This window comes from Castanea sativa, chromosome 1 (genome assembly GCF_040712315.1).
Source record: "Castanea sativa cultivar Marrone di Chiusa Pesio chromosome 1, ASM4071231v1".
In the NCBI taxonomy this organism is placed as follows: domain Eukaryota; kingdom Viridiplantae; phylum Streptophyta; class Magnoliopsida; order Fagales; family Fagaceae; genus Castanea; species Castanea sativa.
The window spans coordinates 30,045,675-30,064,836 of NC_134013.1; the positions used below are offsets into that span (position 1 = coordinate 30,045,675).

General features: G+C 33.9%; 1 protein-coding gene and 1 long non-coding RNA gene across 2 annotated transcripts; one reads left to right on the forward strand and one right to left on the reverse strand.

Annotated features, from left to right (window-relative positions):
- The first annotated feature begins 10,266 nt into the window (after window positions 1-10,266).
- On the forward strand, window positions 10,267-13,698 carry LOC142622613 (uncharacterized). Its single transcript, XM_075796128.1, has 6 exons — window positions 10,267-10,485; window positions 11,026-11,087; window positions 11,343-11,478; window positions 12,101-12,173; window positions 12,952-13,017; window positions 13,344-13,698. Exons 1-6 carry the CDS (start codon window positions 10,355-10,357, stop codon window positions 13,557-13,559), a joined length of 684 nt encoding a protein of 227 aa, XP_075652243.1. The 5' UTR covers window positions 10,267-10,354; the 3' UTR covers window positions 13,560-13,698.
- Window positions 13,699-14,187: 489 nt separating this feature from the next.
- Window positions 14,188-15,063, reverse strand: LOC142607650 (uncharacterized). The gene is made up of 2 exons (XR_012839363.1): window positions 14,572-15,063; window positions 14,188-14,376 (listed from the first exon to the last, which is right to left on the reverse strand). It is a non-coding gene; the product is annotated as an uncharacterized LOC142607650 (long non-coding RNA).
- Window positions 15,064-19,162: the final 4,099 nt, after the last annotated feature.

Genomic DNA, 19,162 nt, shown 5'->3' on the forward strand with positions numbered 1-19,162 from the left:
ACTAAGAAACTTAATGTATTACACTTTAGATACTGTACTACCACCGCACACTTTTAGTGCGATGGTCACTTCACAAGTATAAGCACTTGTGGAGTGTGGGGAAAAGGTTGAGGTTTAAGTCTCCAGGAGGGAGCTTCACACACACATATACTTAGATTATGCTAGAGTAGAGATTCTATCTCGTATGTAAAAAAAAAGTACTATACTTAAATTTTGCAATTTCTCAAGACTATTACAATATCCCCCTTACACTTTATAGCCACTCAAAAGACTACTCATCGCCATTACCGAGTGCTCTCTCTTCAATTTCTCTTCATTAATTCTTCCTTACGATGCTCAATTGGTCGATTAGCTTGTTAGTATTTTGAGTGCTAATATGAATTACATTGATAAAAAATTCTAGCAGTAATCTTATGATATATATATAGTTAAGACTTTGGATTTAATGTTTATTTTTCTAAACTAATGTGCTAAGACATGTATGTATGTATGTATGTATGTATGTATGTATGTCATAATTTGAATTTTTCTTCAATTGCAGATCAATATGATTGTTTTATCTTGACCCCCTAAGCAAAAATTCCTAGCTACTCCTGATTGGAAATATCATTGAGTTACAAAGTTTTTTACTACTATTTTTGTGCCTAAATTGTGTGTTAGGTTACAATTTTGTTCCTAGAACTTGTGATTTATAGTTCAATGTTACCTTTTATTCTATTTTTAGTCAAAATTAATTACCACAATTGTATATATACGGTCTCTTATAAATTCTTTGATGTTAATTGATGAGAATCAAAGTTAACCATACATTGAATGGTTAGATTTTATAGATTGATTCAAATGGTTTTTTTAACCACACAAGTGTTTACCTTTTTGGAATTGAAGCAAGGAATACAAGAGTTTTGGACTTAGCAATCCGCAGCACCAAAAAATTTAAGATTTAAGAAACAATATGAAGTAAAGAGGGGAAGTAAAAAAGCAAATTAGATAGAGAAAGAGAATGGAGAAAAACTGGAAGAAGAAACATGGATTAGAAAAAGAAAAAAGAGGAAGAGAATACAGGGTGAAACTCTAAGAAAAGAGTCGCACTCACCAATGGGCATCAGGGTGGTAATTGTTTTTCCTTCTAGTTAAAATTTTAAACTTTTTATTTGAGGTACTTGTTTTCGTTTTAGATAATTGTTGAAATAACTATGTATTTATTTGAATATATCAATAATTTATCACTAATAGAATTGTAAATTTGTAACCCATCTAAAATTTGTAACTTAAAAAAAAGGGGATAAGTCTATATTTTTCCTATGTATATTACAAGATGTTTTTTAAAAAGTTGGGGGGCCAAGGCCCTCCTAGTGCCAACGTGGCTCCGCCACTGAAAGGATTGATTTTTCTCATTTATATCTTTATCAACAATAACCATTCCCCCAAATTCCTTTTTTTTTTTTTAATTTTTTGTTTATTTATTGGTAATTCTTCCCTCGAACTTGTTTGCCTAATCGTAGGTATTTCAATTCCATTTTCCATATTGCATAAGCACCTGAGCCTATTAGATTTTATTCAAACATTTAGTTTTAATTTTACAATTTAGGCCAAAATTCTACAGATTGAAGGAAGCTCTAAATAGTCAATTATTATAAGCACTTTTATGGGAAATTGAAAAAATTGTCAAAATATTAATTGCTTATTTTCTTTTTCTATAAAAAATTTTCTAAAATGGTTTATTAAAAATACCCTTAGGGTATTCTTTAACTTTTCTCTATAATATAATACAAAATAAAATTGTATGCGAGTGTAGTGGTGGCATGGAAACCGATTTGATTTGGAGATTCAAATTTGATTTGGTTTGATTCAGGTATAACTCATTTGATTTGATGAGTTGTGAGATTATGACTTTATGATGTGTAAATTCAATTTTTAATATTTTAATAAAACGAAATGCCACATCAATTAAAAAGATGTATGCTATTGATCCGTTAGTCACATAAATATCCATATTTTAAACCCTTTTTTTATAGAAGAAGACTGTAATTTTATTAAGAAGAATCAACCATATTGGCTATAATTATAAGATGTGGAAAAGCATCCTCCATCCACACCGAAAGCCCGCTAACATGTTTAGTAAGCATATGAGTGGCAAAATTACCCTACCTCCTAATATGAAAAACTAAATAGTAGAGAAAATTCTTAGCTAAGCCTTTAGCTTCCTTAATCAAATGACCATAAGATGCGAAAGAGAGAGCCTTACTCTTCAAAGTGTTGATGACTATCTCTAAATCTCCCTTTAAAACAAGGGAAGACAATCCAATGTCATGTGCAAGAGTTAAAGCCTTGGCAACTATTATAGCTTCCACAGAGCAACAAAATTTGGGAGATGAATCTTCTTTGCTAAAGATGCCATTAGCTGTCCCTAGTTATCTTGAATTACAACACCTATTCCAGCTGCATTTTCATCTCTGAACACGGCCTCATCAAATTTGATTTTGAAGTAAGAGATCGGAGGAGGATTCCATTCAACCCTCTGGGGAACCCAATTGATAGAGTCAGGAGGTTTAGGTAGGATGGTTTGAAGAAAGCCCAATAAGGCAGCAAGCATGTCAAGGACAACTTGAGCAATAGGGAAGAGTTTGTTACTTGTTCTAAGTAGGTTCCTTCTATATAGATTGTTTAGGCGAAAAGTTTGAGAACCTTTCCTTCCTTTATCATATACTACACCAGCTCATGGAATTCGTGAAAGTGAGTGTTGAAGCAAGAATTCAAACACGGATTTGAATCTCAAACTAGTTTGAGATGGAGGCATAGCCATAAGGCATGAATTACATCTTTAGAGGCTTGTTGGCACTGATCACAGGTACCATCCACAATAACACATCTTTTATTGGGAAATATAGACTCCAGTTGATAGAATTAACAAGTTTTAAACCTAAATTGTTAATTAGGTTTATTATGAATAAACCTTGTTAAAACAAACAAACATCAATATCATGCACAGTGGAAAAGTAAATAAGACAAGATATGATGACACAAGAAAACCAATAAAATAAACTAGTTTTACAGTAAAAAATTTGGGGGGGAAGCCTTCCCGAAAAGTAATTCATTATAGTAAAGAGAAGTTTCTTTAGTACAAAACCTTTGTCTTTAGACTCTACAATCCTCGTAGATGAACTTACAACAAAAACCTTCTACTGCTTTAAAACCTCTGAACTCCTTAATATATGAATGCCACCCTTTTGCATGGATCCGAGTACGTGACTAACCAATGATGCACGGATCCCAATACGTGACTAACTCCAGCAACTTGAAGATGTTGTTGGCTGCTAATGAGTCCATAAAAATTACTAAAGTCGTCCATCTTAATGGACAACCTTGCATCATTAGTAGACCATGCACATTTAACACATTAATGGCGACCGTTACTCATTGGTCTTAAACGCCCATCAATACGATAACGGTTACACATGGGTAATAATCACCTCCAATTATGTACAACAACTATCCAAATCACCTATAAAAGGGATAGTCCATCTCACTTGTGAAGGTACGTCACAAACTATTACAAAAAATTATCTATATATGAAAGATATGGGCCGATACTAACTTAAGCATCAGAGGCTCCCCCCACCGGGCACAATCCGGTGGTCTCTTCGATCAACTCTTTTTATCTTGCAGGTCCTACAAGATCGTTAAAAGCTCCAGATTGAACGAGTGACCAAACTGACGATTTTGGCATCATCAGTTTGGCGCCGTCTGTGGGAAGAGACTAGCCATTCACCTCCTCCTGAGACAAAAGGTTACTCAGTTCAATCTAGAGCCACGGATGCTGAAAATGCTTGTCCCAAATTACTGACCAAAAATGCATATACACACGTCAATAGACAAAAAAGTGACCACAGCCACTCCAATGAACGATCTCAATTAACTGATCTATAGATATGTCCATGGCCATTGCAATGAGACCACTAGCTATCCTCAAAAATCTTTGGTTGGATCGAGACAAGCCCCACTAACGCAGACACTCCAAAAAAAAAAAAAATCTCGCTCATCATCCATAACAACAACAATGGGCTCCTTGAGCCCCACATCTCAAACCCGCTTGGTGCCTGGTATGTTATTTAATAAACCTAACTCAATTGCTTATGTTAGCTAGTCTAGGCCATCCATCAGAAGATGGGGCAATCTTGAAGCCCATGTGTCATACTCATGAGGCTAAAGTGATAATAAGATGGTGGATGACCCATGTGGCCAAACCTTTTGTTATCCACTAGCACCACATATCACCATGTGCCTTTCATGCTTATCATATTCACCAATTTCAAGTTATTGTTTCTTATGTCATTTGAAATGAATCATTAACCAACCTTTAACTAATAGAGACTAAAAGCGAATATTAAAAAAACAAGAGATATTACTTCGGTTACAAACTATGATATCTTCTTTACATGGTAAATTAGTTTCTGTGATGCTTATATCTACCTAGTAGCCCATCAGTTAATATACTCAACGCCTACCCCTCATGCACCTTATTTTATAATAATGCTTATGTTAAGATTGTCGTTTAAGGTTACAAATTTGTAGTGCTATAGTAGTTAACAATAAGGACCATTTAAGGTATATAAAGGCTCTCAACTTTCGTTATTCTATCAAATTTAAAGATACTAATTCTGAGTATTAAAGAAAAATGAAACCAAAATTTATCTCATAATTTTGGACATTAAAGAGGTAGAGTCAAATCTTACTGCCTTTCCAAATTTATAAACCCCAGGTTTAGGCATTAAAACCAGAAGTTATTTGGTTGCATTTTTAGAATTTTGAAATTAAATCTAAGGTTTTCTAAGAAAATTCTGCCTAAAGAAAGGTGGTGAATTTCCTAATGGGCGTTAAGGATCCTCCTATGAATGCTCCTTGGGGCCTTCAATCAAACGTGTTAAATGTTATTTTTAGGTCAAAAGATCTGATTATCCATATCACATAAAAAAGGAATGCAAGTTTGCGATTGACAAAATCATAAATTTTATGCCAATCTATATAAAGATATTTAGAATCAATATCTTGAAATGTTCTACCATAGAACGAACAAAGTTTATTGTTCAAAATTTTCCATGTATATATACATTTTGCTTTGACTTTGAAAATAGAGCACGAAAATTGTTCCATTTATTCACAAATCTCACCACATGGTTTCATGAAAACTTTGGTGGTATCTATATGTTTGTGCATCATTCTTTCATAAATTGAGCCATAATTTTAATGCTCAGTACGAAATAAATTACATTTTATTTATGCACATACATATTTGTGTTATGTAAACACACTAAGGGATACTATGCTAAAGACTATGTCATAGACACATCAACATATACCGTCCCTAAGCCACAACAAATTTTATACATTTGTTGATAATAATATTTGTGAATTTCTTACTTGACAATGCTGCTCCAAGTCTAACACTTTGCATAGTGAAAGTAATAGACTATTTACTATACCTATATTCTTAAGTTCATAAGCTTTAGAATGATAACTTGTCAAAAAGAAACAGCCAAGAAAGAGATCAAAAGCTCTTAAGGGGAAAAGGGGAATACAACCAAAGATTGTGAAAATTCCTTTGACATCTCAAATGGCGAATCAAGCCATAGTAACTTTGAAGCCAATATCAACCCAACAAGGAAGAGCTCATTGAAAGGGAATCAACTTAAAAGGATACCAAAAGTCCCACACACACATCCAAGTCACTTGTAATGTGCGCAAATTGGTTCCAAGCCAAGCATGCATGTTCTAACATCCTTGCAAAAGTGGGCTCGAATATTCAATTTCCAGAAAAGTCTCCATGGCGACAGAGTACATGTAGTACATCAACTGGACTAGAAGAGCTCATTGAAAGGGAATCAACTTAAAAGGATACCAAAAGTCCCACACACACATCCAAGTCACTTGTCATGTGCGCAAATTGGTTCCAAGCCAAGCATGCATGTTCTAACATCCTTGCAAAAGTGGGCTCGAATATTCAATTTCCAGAAAAGTCTCCATGGTGATAGAGTACATGTAGTACATCAACTGGACTAGAGCAACTAGACTATCTTGATTGTACATATACTGTCAAATCCACAGGATTGAAAATGAGATCTCATCAAGAAGAGCCTGCTAAAAAGAAGGTCTGAGATATGTGATATGATAGCATCATACCACCACATCTCTATATAATTGTTGAAACTACTATAAGGTAATTTTATACCAGGGCCAAAAATCATGGAAAGGCCTAGAATCTTTCCATAGCATCACGAATATTTCTTTCACAATGGCACTGCTATATGTCTATAATTGTTGACACTGCTATATGTCTATTACATAATGGCTCACACAATGGTATGTATGAGACGTGATATTAAAATATTAGCTTGAATATTTATTGAATGTGAAAGTATGATGACAGATCACATGTCAAGCATAAGTACTCTCTTTAAATTGTAGTATATGTGTAACCAATTAGGCATATAATAATAGAAGCACCTGGCATAAACTTCGTCTCTAAAGGAAGGAAATATAACCTTGAACGAACAAAGTATCCTAGTCCTTACACCTTCAAAAGAATGAAGCAAAAGAGATCTAAGCCTTAAACATGAAATATCATGTTAAGCTTAACAAAAGAGATCTTAAAGGCCGAAGAACTTGTCAAGAAGAATACAACAATGAAAAGATCAAAGTACATACAAAATTGTATCGTGGTTTAAGGTCTCTTGTTAAGGTAACTCCTTTATTCCTTTCTTTTTAATTAGCCATGCCAAATATTATCTTATTAGAATTAAGTGCATATCAAGCTTGCATGATTATCTACAAATATGTACATATAAATCATGTTGAAAATATTGCTATAAAATTATTACAATTATCACAACTAATATGATTATATGTTCCATCGTCATTCTATTAAGTCTCCTAGACTTAAAATGTTAGATGATCTTATTCATAATATGGTCATGAGTTTAAATCTCAATAAATTCTTGTTGTCTCCGTCAACTCACCAAAAACTTTTTAAATTGCCTTGAAAATTATATACGGTGCAAGCCTAACAAAGCTCAGTTTAAAGCAAGCATATAGTCAAATAGCTTCAATTTTTATATATCACAGAATACTTCTCTATGATTCATATGGAATGCACTTCGTCAACTGACATCCATAATTGTATAGCAAGAAATTGCATATTTGTACATTGTCATTCCTAACAAAATGCAGCTAGCATTAGTGAATTGACTTAAGCATACAATTAAAGAAGAAGGAAGAGGAAATTGATATTACAAACAGCAATGACCATAATCATCAAAGCATGCAAAAAAAGAAAAAAGAAAAAAAGGGGGTTCCAATCATGATAGACTACTCCTATAGTCGTCAACAAACGAGAATTGCCCTTTTCATGTTTGAACGTGGGCAACAACGTGGCCTAGTTTTTACACCTTCAAAAAAGTTGAAGCAAAAGAAATCTAGGCCTTAGACACGAAGTATCATGTTGAGCTCAAAGAATCTTGAAAAGAGAAGAGCTCGTGATCATCTTAAAAATATAAGAGCTTGTCAAGAAGATCCCAGCAATAAAAAAGATCAAGGTATGTGACAAAATAATATCTTCATTTAAGGTAACATATTTATCTGTCTCTTTTATATTCGCCTATAAAAATTTACACCTAGTAAAGTTTCATGCAAAAATGTATGCATTACTAGACAGATCACAAAAGAGGTAAAATTCTAGGATTACAAGGAAATAATAAAAAGGTCCACCTAGGCTATTGGTAACTTATTATTTATATATGAATTGTTCTAAAATTCTTGTTTAACCAAGTCTTGGCAAGTGCATGTGCTACTTAATGCAGATATCAACATGGCCTCAAAAAGGTCCAAAATGACATAGCGTTAAGGAATCTTTCCAGCAACAAGTGACAAGATTCCTTAAATGGATGTAAGTCACAAAAAAATGGCTAAGTGATAAGATTCCGCCAAGATGGATGTAAATCACTAACGAGGCCTAAGTGACAAGATTCCTTAAATGGATGTAAGTCACCCAAAAAAATGGCTAAGTGATAAGATTCCGCTAAGACGGATGTAAATCACTGAGGAAGCCTAAGTGACAAGATTCCTTAAATGGATGTAAGTCACCAAAAAATGGCTAAGTGATAAGATTCCGCCAAGACGGATGTAAATCACTGACTAAGCTTAAGTGACAAGATTCACTAAATGGATGTAAGTCACCAAAAAAAAAAAAAGGCTAAGTGATAAGATTCCACCAAGACGGATGTAAATCACTGACGAAGCCTAAATGACAAAGCTCCGTAACTGGATGTAAGTCACCCAAAAGTGGCTAAGTGACTAAGTACCCTTAGACAAGTGTAAGCAGACAAGGATTCTCACACAAACGAAGGCCGCACGCAAATCAAGAATATCAAACGTGACATCAGAAAATGAATAAAAGAAGAAGCATCGAAGTGATAAAAAATGGTCGTCCAAAGAAATCACCTCGCTCTTCAGTAGTGATAAAAAATGGTTGTCCAAGGAAATTACCTTACTTTTCAGCAAGTGATAAAAAATGATCGTTGAAAGAAATTAGCTCACTTTCAAGATCAAGCTATGATTCCTCGAACATCCAAAAAGACCTTCAAAAGGTAGATACTAAGAAGTCATCACAAAAATACTACCATTCTTGAAAAAGAAAGTAGTTGAAGATAAAGAAGTAGTTAAAGATAAAGAAGTCTGAATCTAAACAAGTCAAGAACTCCCAAAGCCTGACTAGCACAAAGCAAAATCAGACTTGGGAATGGGGGGCAATTGATGAGTCTATAAAAATTACTAAGGTCGTCCATCTTAATGGACAACCTTGCATCATTAGTAGACCAAAAGATGTAACCGCTCAAGCACATTTAACACATTAATGACGACCGTTACTCATCGGTCTTAAACGCCCATCAATACGATAACGGTTACACATGGGTAATAATCACCTCCAATTATGTACAACAGCTATCCAAATCACTTATAAAAGGGACAGTCCATCTCACTTGTGAAGGTACGTCACAAACTATTACAAAACATTATCTATATATGAAAGATATGGGCCGATACTAACTTAAGCATCGGCGGCTCCCCCACCGGGCACAATCCGGTGGTTTATTCGATCAACTCTCTTTATCTTGCAAGTCCTACAAGATCGTCAAAAGCTCCAGATTGAACGAGTGACCAAACTGACGATTTTGGCATCATCAGTTGCAAATTTCTTCACTTCATCAACAATGAAAATCAAAAAGTACTTGGTTATAAAATCCTAAGGTGCAAAAGACACAGTAACTTCTTGCAGAGAGAATAAGACATTAGGTCACTTTCTGTATGTGTTCTCCATGTATAACGACTTTTAAAATAAGCTTTATATATGTTTAGGGTTGTGAGAAAAGAAACCCTATACATACATGTCAGCATGAGCCGAAAATCAGATATGGAAATTTTGATTTCGTAAGTCTCGACAAATTCAGCTTCTGTCAAGCTTCGTTCTTAAATCTCGATAGATATTGTTTCCGTTGAGGTATCTGTCGAGCTTTAATGAACATCTTTTCTTCACTTGTTTCTTGGTCCACTTTTCATGGCTTTAGTACGACTTGAACTCTTGTTTCTCGAAGTATTAAACCTATCTTAATTCTACCAAATTACAAGTAAAGTGTATTTTGTCAAAGAATTAGCTAATTATATAAAATATGTCTTTAACATCTTCGAACAAGTTGATATTTAGTAGGAATAGAATTTCGAATAGCTCACCATAAAAAATTCCTAACCTTATTTTCTACAGCCATATCCCAAACTTTCTTCCAAATTTTTCTACAAATGGTGTACTTTGAATAGCAATGGCTTGGTTTTTTAGCTAGGAATTTATATCCCGATTTCATAGTGTATACTTTGGATTGAAAGTGAGCCCAAAAAGGTTTTTAATTTCTACATGTATTCGGCATAAATGAATAGATTTAAACTTGAGGGATAAATACTACTCATAGTCTCATAGAGTATAATTTATGGATTATAGTGTAGTTAAACATAATATTATTTGTTAAAAAATCGTAGTTTTTTTTTTTAATATTTAAATTTAATTTTTTTTTGATTCTTAAGAAGAACGAAAAAGCCAAAAAGGTCAAGGGGCAAATAAAAATCGTAGTTTTCTGTCGTTTGATCGTTTCACTTACTTGTGCTGTGCCCGCCAAAAAAAAAAAAAAAAAGGAACAAAACAAGTTTTGTCGTTCACAACATTTGGCGCGAAAATTAGCAGTGTGTATATATTAGGGTTTCGCTGATTTTGAAATTTGGGGGTTTCTCATCGTTGTTTTGAATAGAAGTAGAAATGGCTTCGTCACCTCCTTTATCACCACCATCACCATCACCATCACCATCTTCAACACTCGGGAAGTTATCCCCTGTGGTCGTCTTCGCCCATGGTGCTGGTGCTCCTTCCTCTTCTGATTGGATGATTAGGTAACTCCTTTTTCCCCCCTTTTTCTCTCATCTGATTCTTACTTTGTCAAAACTGGTAATTTAAACCTCTTTAATAGTAAAAGTATGTTATGTATTGAAAACCCATTAATGGAGTAAGTATAGTTTGGTGGGTCTGTGAACTGTGATATGGTTTGATTATTTTTTGGGGCATTTGTCTTTCACACTCCAATTTCATTGCACAACCCCAGTAATTGATATTGTGTTTTATTGGACATTGTGCTTTAATTTGTATTTTAGAAGTCACTAATTGCTTTTGTTAAGAAAGGAGGAAAAAATAATATGTATGAATTCCAATTAGCTCAAATGATAAATTTCTTGTCAGTGAAATAACGAGCATCCAGTTTACACTGGAATGAAACACATTGATGTATTGGCCTGATGGTAAAGACATTTATCATGAGTGGACGTCATAGTTTCAATTCTTATCATGTGTGTTTGTATTTATCACAGACTTTGTAGTTGTAGTTCCTATAGTTGTGTTTAAAAAATTGGAAATTTAAGCTACTTGTTTTTATGCAGATGGAAAGAAAAGTTGGGCAAGGCGCTGAATGCTGTTGAAGTAGTTACTTTTGACTACCCTTGTGAGTTTCTTGATCAATTACTGTGTTACTTTTGTTTTCCCTTTTACTGGTCTTTATGTTCCTGAAGTTCTTTTGGGATATTAAAAGAATCATATAGTTTTTGGGGGTAGAGTCTTTCTTTGGTATTTAATACGTTCAGGGCACTTGTAGCTTACTGGCTGTTTCTCAATAAAAGCGATTTAAGTAATGCATGAAGTCAGTTGTATCTAAAATGCATTCTTTAAAATCAAATGTAACGGGGTTGACTCTTGGCAGACATTTCTGGTGGGAAACGAAGGGCTCCTCCCAAGGCAGAAAAATTGGTTGAGTTTCACTCAGATATTGTCAAAAAGACCGTTGCTAAGTACCCTGGGCATCCGCTGATTTTGGCAGGGAAATCCATGGGATCAAGGTAGTGATGAATTTACTTGAATGCAAATTATCAAATGCTTATACACTGATAAAAGTCTAACTGCATCCCAATTTTTATTTTTAATTTTTTAATTTTTAATTTTTTAAGTTTGCAAATGGGAGAGGGTCATAGTATTATCATTTAACCTGTGCAAGTCAATTAGTTTAGGATACTTATGTTGATGCATTTTGATGTGCATGCTTTCAGAAAGTACTGCAATTGATACCTCTGCAAGTCAATCAAACCAGAAACTCTATTGTGGATCAATCAGATATTATGCCATCATAGCTTAAAATATTGGCATTAATCTTTGCAACCTTTCCTAGGTACATCTTATATGGGGCATGTGCTTTATAGTATAAGTTTGAATTCTTTAGGTGGGGCAATGGATCAATTTGCAGATTTGTTTGTGGAATGAATCTCGTTTGTTTTGGAGGAGTAAATTATATACAAACAAAGGCCCATGATATTACTATTATGGTAACTTGTGCTTCTGTGCAATGCAATTTGAAATTTAAAGTTTGTGTAACAGTGAAGTCAAATGGTGTTACATATCATATTTTCTTCTGCGTATTGTACTTTTGCTCTCTTTATGAGTTTTCAATTTTATATTTTTTTGTAGAGTCAGCTGCATGGTGGCTTGTGAGGAAGATATTGGTGCTTCAGCAATAGTTTGCTTGGGATACCCGCTAAAGGTTTTTCATTCTCTAATAAGTTTGCACATATTTCTTATTTGTTATCTACATGCATTAGTAAAGTATAATGGTGCATTAGGTAAAACAATATAGCTGACAGATGAAAACCAGCTGAGAGGAAGAGAAAATCTGTATTCACTGGACCCAATTGGTTCTCGAAATATGGTTCATATAAAGAGTCAATAGTGAGCTATTCAACGATCCCACTATCACTGTCTATGTTGATGGACGAGTAAAATTATCACGATAGGCTGAACATTCCTGGGAACTACGTTCTGCAAAGGGGAGCACTGCTTGAATTATTATTGGTTTTAACTTATTGTGTAAATATATGGTTTCGGCTGGATATCTTTTGAAGGAATCATGAATATGTGATCAATTGATGGAATTTTAGTGTGTTTTATACCTTATAACTTGACATTCTTCTATTCCTTTCTGGGAAATTTGCAATGTAATGGGGAATTATGAAAATGTTAGCACTCAGCATACTCTTTAGCAAGTGAATATATCATTTTCTTGATATAGGTGTGTTCCCCTTTGCACTTTACCATTTCCGTGATATATTGCTAGTTCGCATTTGGTATGGTGTTGATGAGTTGTCCCTTTGAGGCTGTCATACACAATCATTCCTCCTTAGAGGTAAATCAGGCATGTCTTAGGTCGAAAACAACCCATTTATCCAATGGAGAGCATCAGTTTACATCTATGAAATCAACGATAAGGGAAAAATGTCAAGACTGAGAATAATTAAATTTAACATAGTTGCCTTTTTATACAGGGGATGACTGGAGCTGTGCGAGATGAAACACTGTTGCAAGTTACAGTTCCTATAATGTTTGTACAGGTATTGTCTTCCACAAGCACTATAGTGCCTTTTGAAATGAAATCACACTTGTTGCTAGCCTACAATTCCAGTCCCCATAATTGCATAATTTTGAGTAACTATATAGCTTTGTAATGATCTGTGTACTTTTTTATATATATCTGTTTGTAGACTAGCATAGCGGGCATTGTTGGGTTATTTGTTTTTTTTTTTTGTATTTAAATACTTATTATGGTATTATCTAAAGTCTCATTGCATTAATTTTTTCTACTATTAAACATGCTTCTTGTATATTATTCTCTCTTATGTTTATGCAATGTGTAAGGCTATGATCATGTTCCATGTAGGGTAGCAAAGACACTCTGTGTCCACTGGAAAAGCTGGAAGCTGTTCGTAAGAAGTTGAAACCAAATATTGGTTTGCATGTGATTGATGGTGGTGACCATTCCTTCAAGATTGGCAAGAAGCACCTTCAAACCAAGGGGTCAACCCAAGATGCAGCTGAAGATCTTGCTGTTCAGGCCATTGCAGCATTTGTATCCAAGTCTACTAAAGCAAGTTAATGTCTTTTGAACGCAATATCAAGGGTTGTATAATTTGTCTATATTTTGCTTCGTCAGTTTTCTATTGATCAATGGCTTCATGCCTTATGTAATGCTGACTGTTTATATTTAATGCAAGTACCACTCAGTTTTAATCTTATATTTTATTTAAGGGCATGCTTTCCTTATCACCTCTTTTTCATGCTTTTGTAATCACTTAAAAGCATTAAAATGCTTGCAGGTATATGCTGCTCCACATTTTTCACATGAACATGGTATTGAATTAACATAACTATTCCTGGCCCAAAAATTTGTATGTCTTCTATTCCATCTAATATTTGGAAAATTTTTGGAGGTATTTAATGAATACTTGTTCCAAGATTATCTCTGACTTGTGAATTGGTCCAACTGTATTGTCAGACTCACAGATCTTCTGATAGTCTTTTTTTTTTTTTTTTTGGCCTTTCATTTCATGTGCTCGCCCCCATATCTGCAGTGGCCTTTTTCCTGCAACCTCCAAAACTACAATTTTATTTTGGAGAAAATTTACTATTCCTTATAGTTGTGGTTCTATGTTCGCCATCTCAAATTAAACCAACTGAATCATTTTCCCTGGATTATAGATAACATAATTCGAAGGATGTTAAAGTAGTGAAAAAGGATTGCACCATTATTTTATCCGCAAACAGACATAATACTAAAGATAAAATACAGATATTCTTCTGTAGTACACAGAGTTTGAAGTTATTTTACATGGGCTCTTATTCAGACTAGTCTTATTTATCTGTTATTTAAACCGCTAGGCAACTTCATTTGATGTGATCTCAGATAAGTGCTTCTGCAATCAAATAAACACAAAAGTTAGAATACAAAATATGACAGTTGTGTATTATTAGGAATTAGTTGTATCCATTTTCGTTTTTGCTTGGTTTCTTGAAAATTGTGGTTTTTGCTGTGTTGTGTGTTAATAATTACCAAGGAATCATATATAATGGGAATTTTTTAAGTGGTTGATGATAGCATTAGCACATGCCTTGGTTTTAAGCAGTCATGTTCAGTTGCTGTCGCTTCCGCTGCTGCTGCTGTCACTGTCATTGCAGCTCCTATGACGTTCCTTGGACTTCTTCTTGGTGACACTTTTCTCCTTCTTGTGCTCAGACTTCTTCTCTTTCATTTTCTTCTCAGTGCTCTTCCCATGGCAAGCCATGCCATTAGATGCATGGTGGCCTTTGTCTTTGTGTTGGCTGTAAGTTTGGGTTTTGGCTAAGTTTTGGTCTGGGTAATAGGCATAGGCTTGTCCTTGAGAGTAAGGCTGGTTGCTAGCAACTCCAGGGGTTGCACAGTGACCCTGCTGATTTCCTTTCAGTGCCCAGCTAGCCATCTCGGCAGCCTTGTGGACAAGCGAGTTGTCCTGGCTTTTTGGTTGACAGCATTCATTACTTGGTTTGTAGCATTGCATTGAGGCCATGGCAACCGAGGCAAGAGTTCTATTGGGGTTTCTCTTGTGGTTTGCTCGGTACTTACTGATAGGGCAGTGGGATGAGTTGCTTATATAGGCTTTTGGAGAAAGTGGGGGAATCCTTCAGTCTTATGTTTTCCAACTTTTGAATCTGCTTTTTAGCTAAATGGGCCGATAGAATTCTGTGGAAGATATGTGCCTTTTTTTATTTATTTATAATTTATTCTTATTATTATCTGAAATTGTACTATATATTGGCTATTTCCATTCTAAAGAATTTATTCTTGGCGCATTGAAAATGCAATAGACGGTAACCAAGAGAGCGCCCATCTAAACTAAACATTTGGATCTTTTCTAGAATCTGATACCCAAACCCCACATGCTCAATGAAGTTAAAAAGAAAAACAGAAAAGAAGAAGAAGAAAAGATCTAGAAAAAAAGAAATAAAAAATTAAGAGTTCATTAAAAATGGTGACCCTATCTTCCCTCACCATTCAAACAAGCAATTTTTCAATTTGGGCAGTGGCGATCAAAACTCTTTTATTTACTTGGGTGGGAGATATAAAGGACGAAAATACTATATGTAATTTAATTTTTGTTTATTTATTAGAGAAATGCCATATGGATAAATACAAAAATCCTTTACCAAAATATAATTTTTTTAATTTTTTTCTTTAATCATATATGAATAATAAAATTCTTTACAAAAAGATAATCATAAATGAATTCCATTCATATTGTACACTGTAAATGTACCCAATGAGCTATGTAAGTACGTAACACGAGGATATATTATGTAGTATGTGTATGCGGTGAGATACTCACATCAGGTGGGGCTCACGTGCTATGAGAGGTTCCTTCCATACCTCAGAAACACAATGTATTATTTCATGCAACACAGCTAACATGACAACCATTTAAGAATCGAATTAATCTAGAACTACCTTTAATGCAAAGAGGGATAGGCTTGGGCCTGCCGACAACTAATGTCAGGCCTGGACTGCTAATTTGAGGCACTATTGAGGACTGGACAGGTTTAGCCGCTTAGGCTAGTTAACACAAACTTTCTGCCCATACGAGCCAATTAAGTCCTAGCCCGGCCCATGGACAGCTCTCTCTATTTGCCAGAGTTCCTATTCAATGAGGAAACTCAAAATTGTTAGAACTATTCTTATTTAGTTGAATTGTGGTACAGTGCATCAATGGAGCACAGCAAGATGAGATGCTGTTGCAACTTTTATGGTGCTAGACAAGCTGCTAATATTGCAATTATATATGTTTATGCCGATTTATATAATATCTAATATCTAAAAGCTGAAGCGTAAATTTAAAATTTATTGTTGCTAAGAGCACATTAACGACTTAACGTAGCATTTTAGTCCATTTAGTTTACTTCAACCCATTTTAACTGTAAGATGTTTTTTTTTTTTTTTTTTTTGAGAAAACAATTGTAAGATCTATTAGTAAATAACTAAATGATTTAGTTTAATTATTTTGTCCCAATTTATTAGTATATGAAGTCATTTAAGCAATTTAAAAAATTAATATTAATCAAACAATAAGATTTTTTTTAATAATGTATCTTGTGAATGTTTTCATTTCAATTTTTAATAATAAAAAGAACATTTAAAATGATATTGTTTACTAACTAATAAATTTACAAAGCGACATGATTAGTTAGTTTCACATCAACAATATAATAAACATATTCCTAATGATTTTTTAGTGATGTTGTGATTAGTTTAAATTTTACTACATATACTTCTTATAAATTTATATAGTATCTAAAAGTTGGAGCTTAACAATTATTGTTGTTACGCTCTTTTTGAGCCACATCTAGCATTTTGATCTACTTCGGTCCATTTTGGACTAATTGAGCTTTAAATTGATTTTTTTGTAGGTTGCCTTTTCAATTTTGGGCAAAAAAGTTCTCTCCCCCCCCCCCCCCCCAAAAAGTATGTGATTTTATTTTATTTGGGACAAACTCTTTAATTTTGAGCTAAAAAATACAAACAAAATAAACACTGGAAATTAGAGATATGAACTATAAAAAAAGCTATTGAAATGAGAAATATTTAAAAGACCTTAAAATTTAAGTTTTTAATATAGACATTATACTTATATTTGGAAAAAAAAAAACAAAATGTTACAATTCTAAACTTATATAATAATTCAAATTTAATGTAACATGTTATATGCATTCCATGGAATGGGAGTGCACATTTTTTTTTCTTCTTCTCCATTTATATAAACAATATTATAATTATGTAATTTAAATCTTTTTACTATATTACATTGTTCATGTGTTTGTGTGTTTATATATATATCACTGTGGGGGGATGAGGATCTGAGAATACAAGTAGATTGACTAAGGGCAACACCGAGGGAACGAACCTCAAAAAGCACCAGCAAAATGTAGTTGGGAAAATACAAGTGACCTTATGTGAGTGTAGAAAGACCACAATGGACAAGGACTCTAAGGATGCCAGCATGCCCTCGAGAAATCGGGAACTAAGGCTAAAGACTGTCAGGTGCAAACTGAGGGCAAAGAGAAAGATTTGTCATCAGGAAGAAAGGAAAGATGATGGATAAAACATCTATCACCTCCGCATTCAACACTCTGCAACCGCTTAGCTGGCTGAATTAATGAGGAAATGACCTATGAATAGTATCAAACCAGCTCATACTTCAGTGTAGAAGCCTTCTAGTAAGGCCTTAATGGGACAAGTATCAGGGAAATCCAATCCTGACCTTCCAAATGTAGAGCTCAGATATATCTTGGCTGATTATATAAAGCCAAGAAGCCCCTGGATCAAAGGATGGACTTCTAGAGACTTGAAAACTACTTGTAATCTCTATCTCAAACTAAACCTGAGGACCCAAATACTAGCATTTATCATTAGCCTACACTTGGAATTAATTCAAACGCACCCACTTTAATCTTTTCATCTTATTAAGGGCATTTAAGGTTTGATTGAATATCTCACCTCTTAAAACATTAATTGTGTGAGTAAAATAGCAAGTTTATACTTGACATAAATTTGACTTACTTTTAGCCTGCCACATAATCACCATGTACTATTGTTGAATGCAAAATACATTTTGCGTTTCATTACATAAAACTTGTGAAAATATAAAATAGTTTTAAATAACACATGCACTATTTAACCTAAAATTTTTACATTATATTCTTATAAAAAAATTATATTTCATTTTTCCTAAAACTAAAAAAAAAAAAAAAAAATGCTGACAGCTCATAGATAGTCATCACTTCCTACAAAGTTACGCGCTTTGGAGTTTTTGATAACTAGTCGCAAACCCATACAGTGACCACTCCGGATTGCAAAGAAGCTCCTACAGACCAAGGGCTCTAACCAAAAATGAATCTGAAGTTCTTTTAGTTCCAAAGTTGTTGTGGCTTTGTGTCTAGGTCAATTGGAGCAAGGGACGTAATGCAAGGGACGTAATATACCTTTAAATATTTCCCGGCATATATCCTTAAGTTAAGGTCACGGTTTCGTAGTGCTAAAGATCCAGTAGCTTGCATTGTGCTTCCCATTCTAGCATGCTTGCAAAAGGATATGGCAAATGGTATGTTATTGAGCATAGCAGTCGATTCGACTTGACCAAATTAAATTTGCATGTGTTGTGTGTGTCTATATATATATAATTCGGTTAATGTGTGCTCTAAGGACATACATTAAGCCATCTATTTTTAGAAAATTTTTATCAAAAATTGAAAACTTTTTATCCCGATAATAATTAAAAAAAAAAAAATACTATATATTAAGCATACATTAGTAAAATCCACACACACACACTTATTTATATATATATATATATATATATATATATATATATTTATATATATATGAATTGAGTTAATCAGATTGTCACACATCATTTACCAATTATTACTTTTGGCTGGCCTTTCAGTTAATTAAGGTGACAGTCCACAAATTAATCCTCTCTGCAATCTTTTTTTTTTTTTTTTTGTTCCTGCAAATTCTAAAATTACTTCTCTTTAAGACTGTGCATTTGGAATGGATTTCGTGTTAGTCTTAAACTAAACCAATGGTATAGATAAAAATATATCTGCAGGCCGATGTTTAGTTTAGTTTAGTGAAAATGTATTGCACCATTATTTTGTTGGCAAACATAGTTA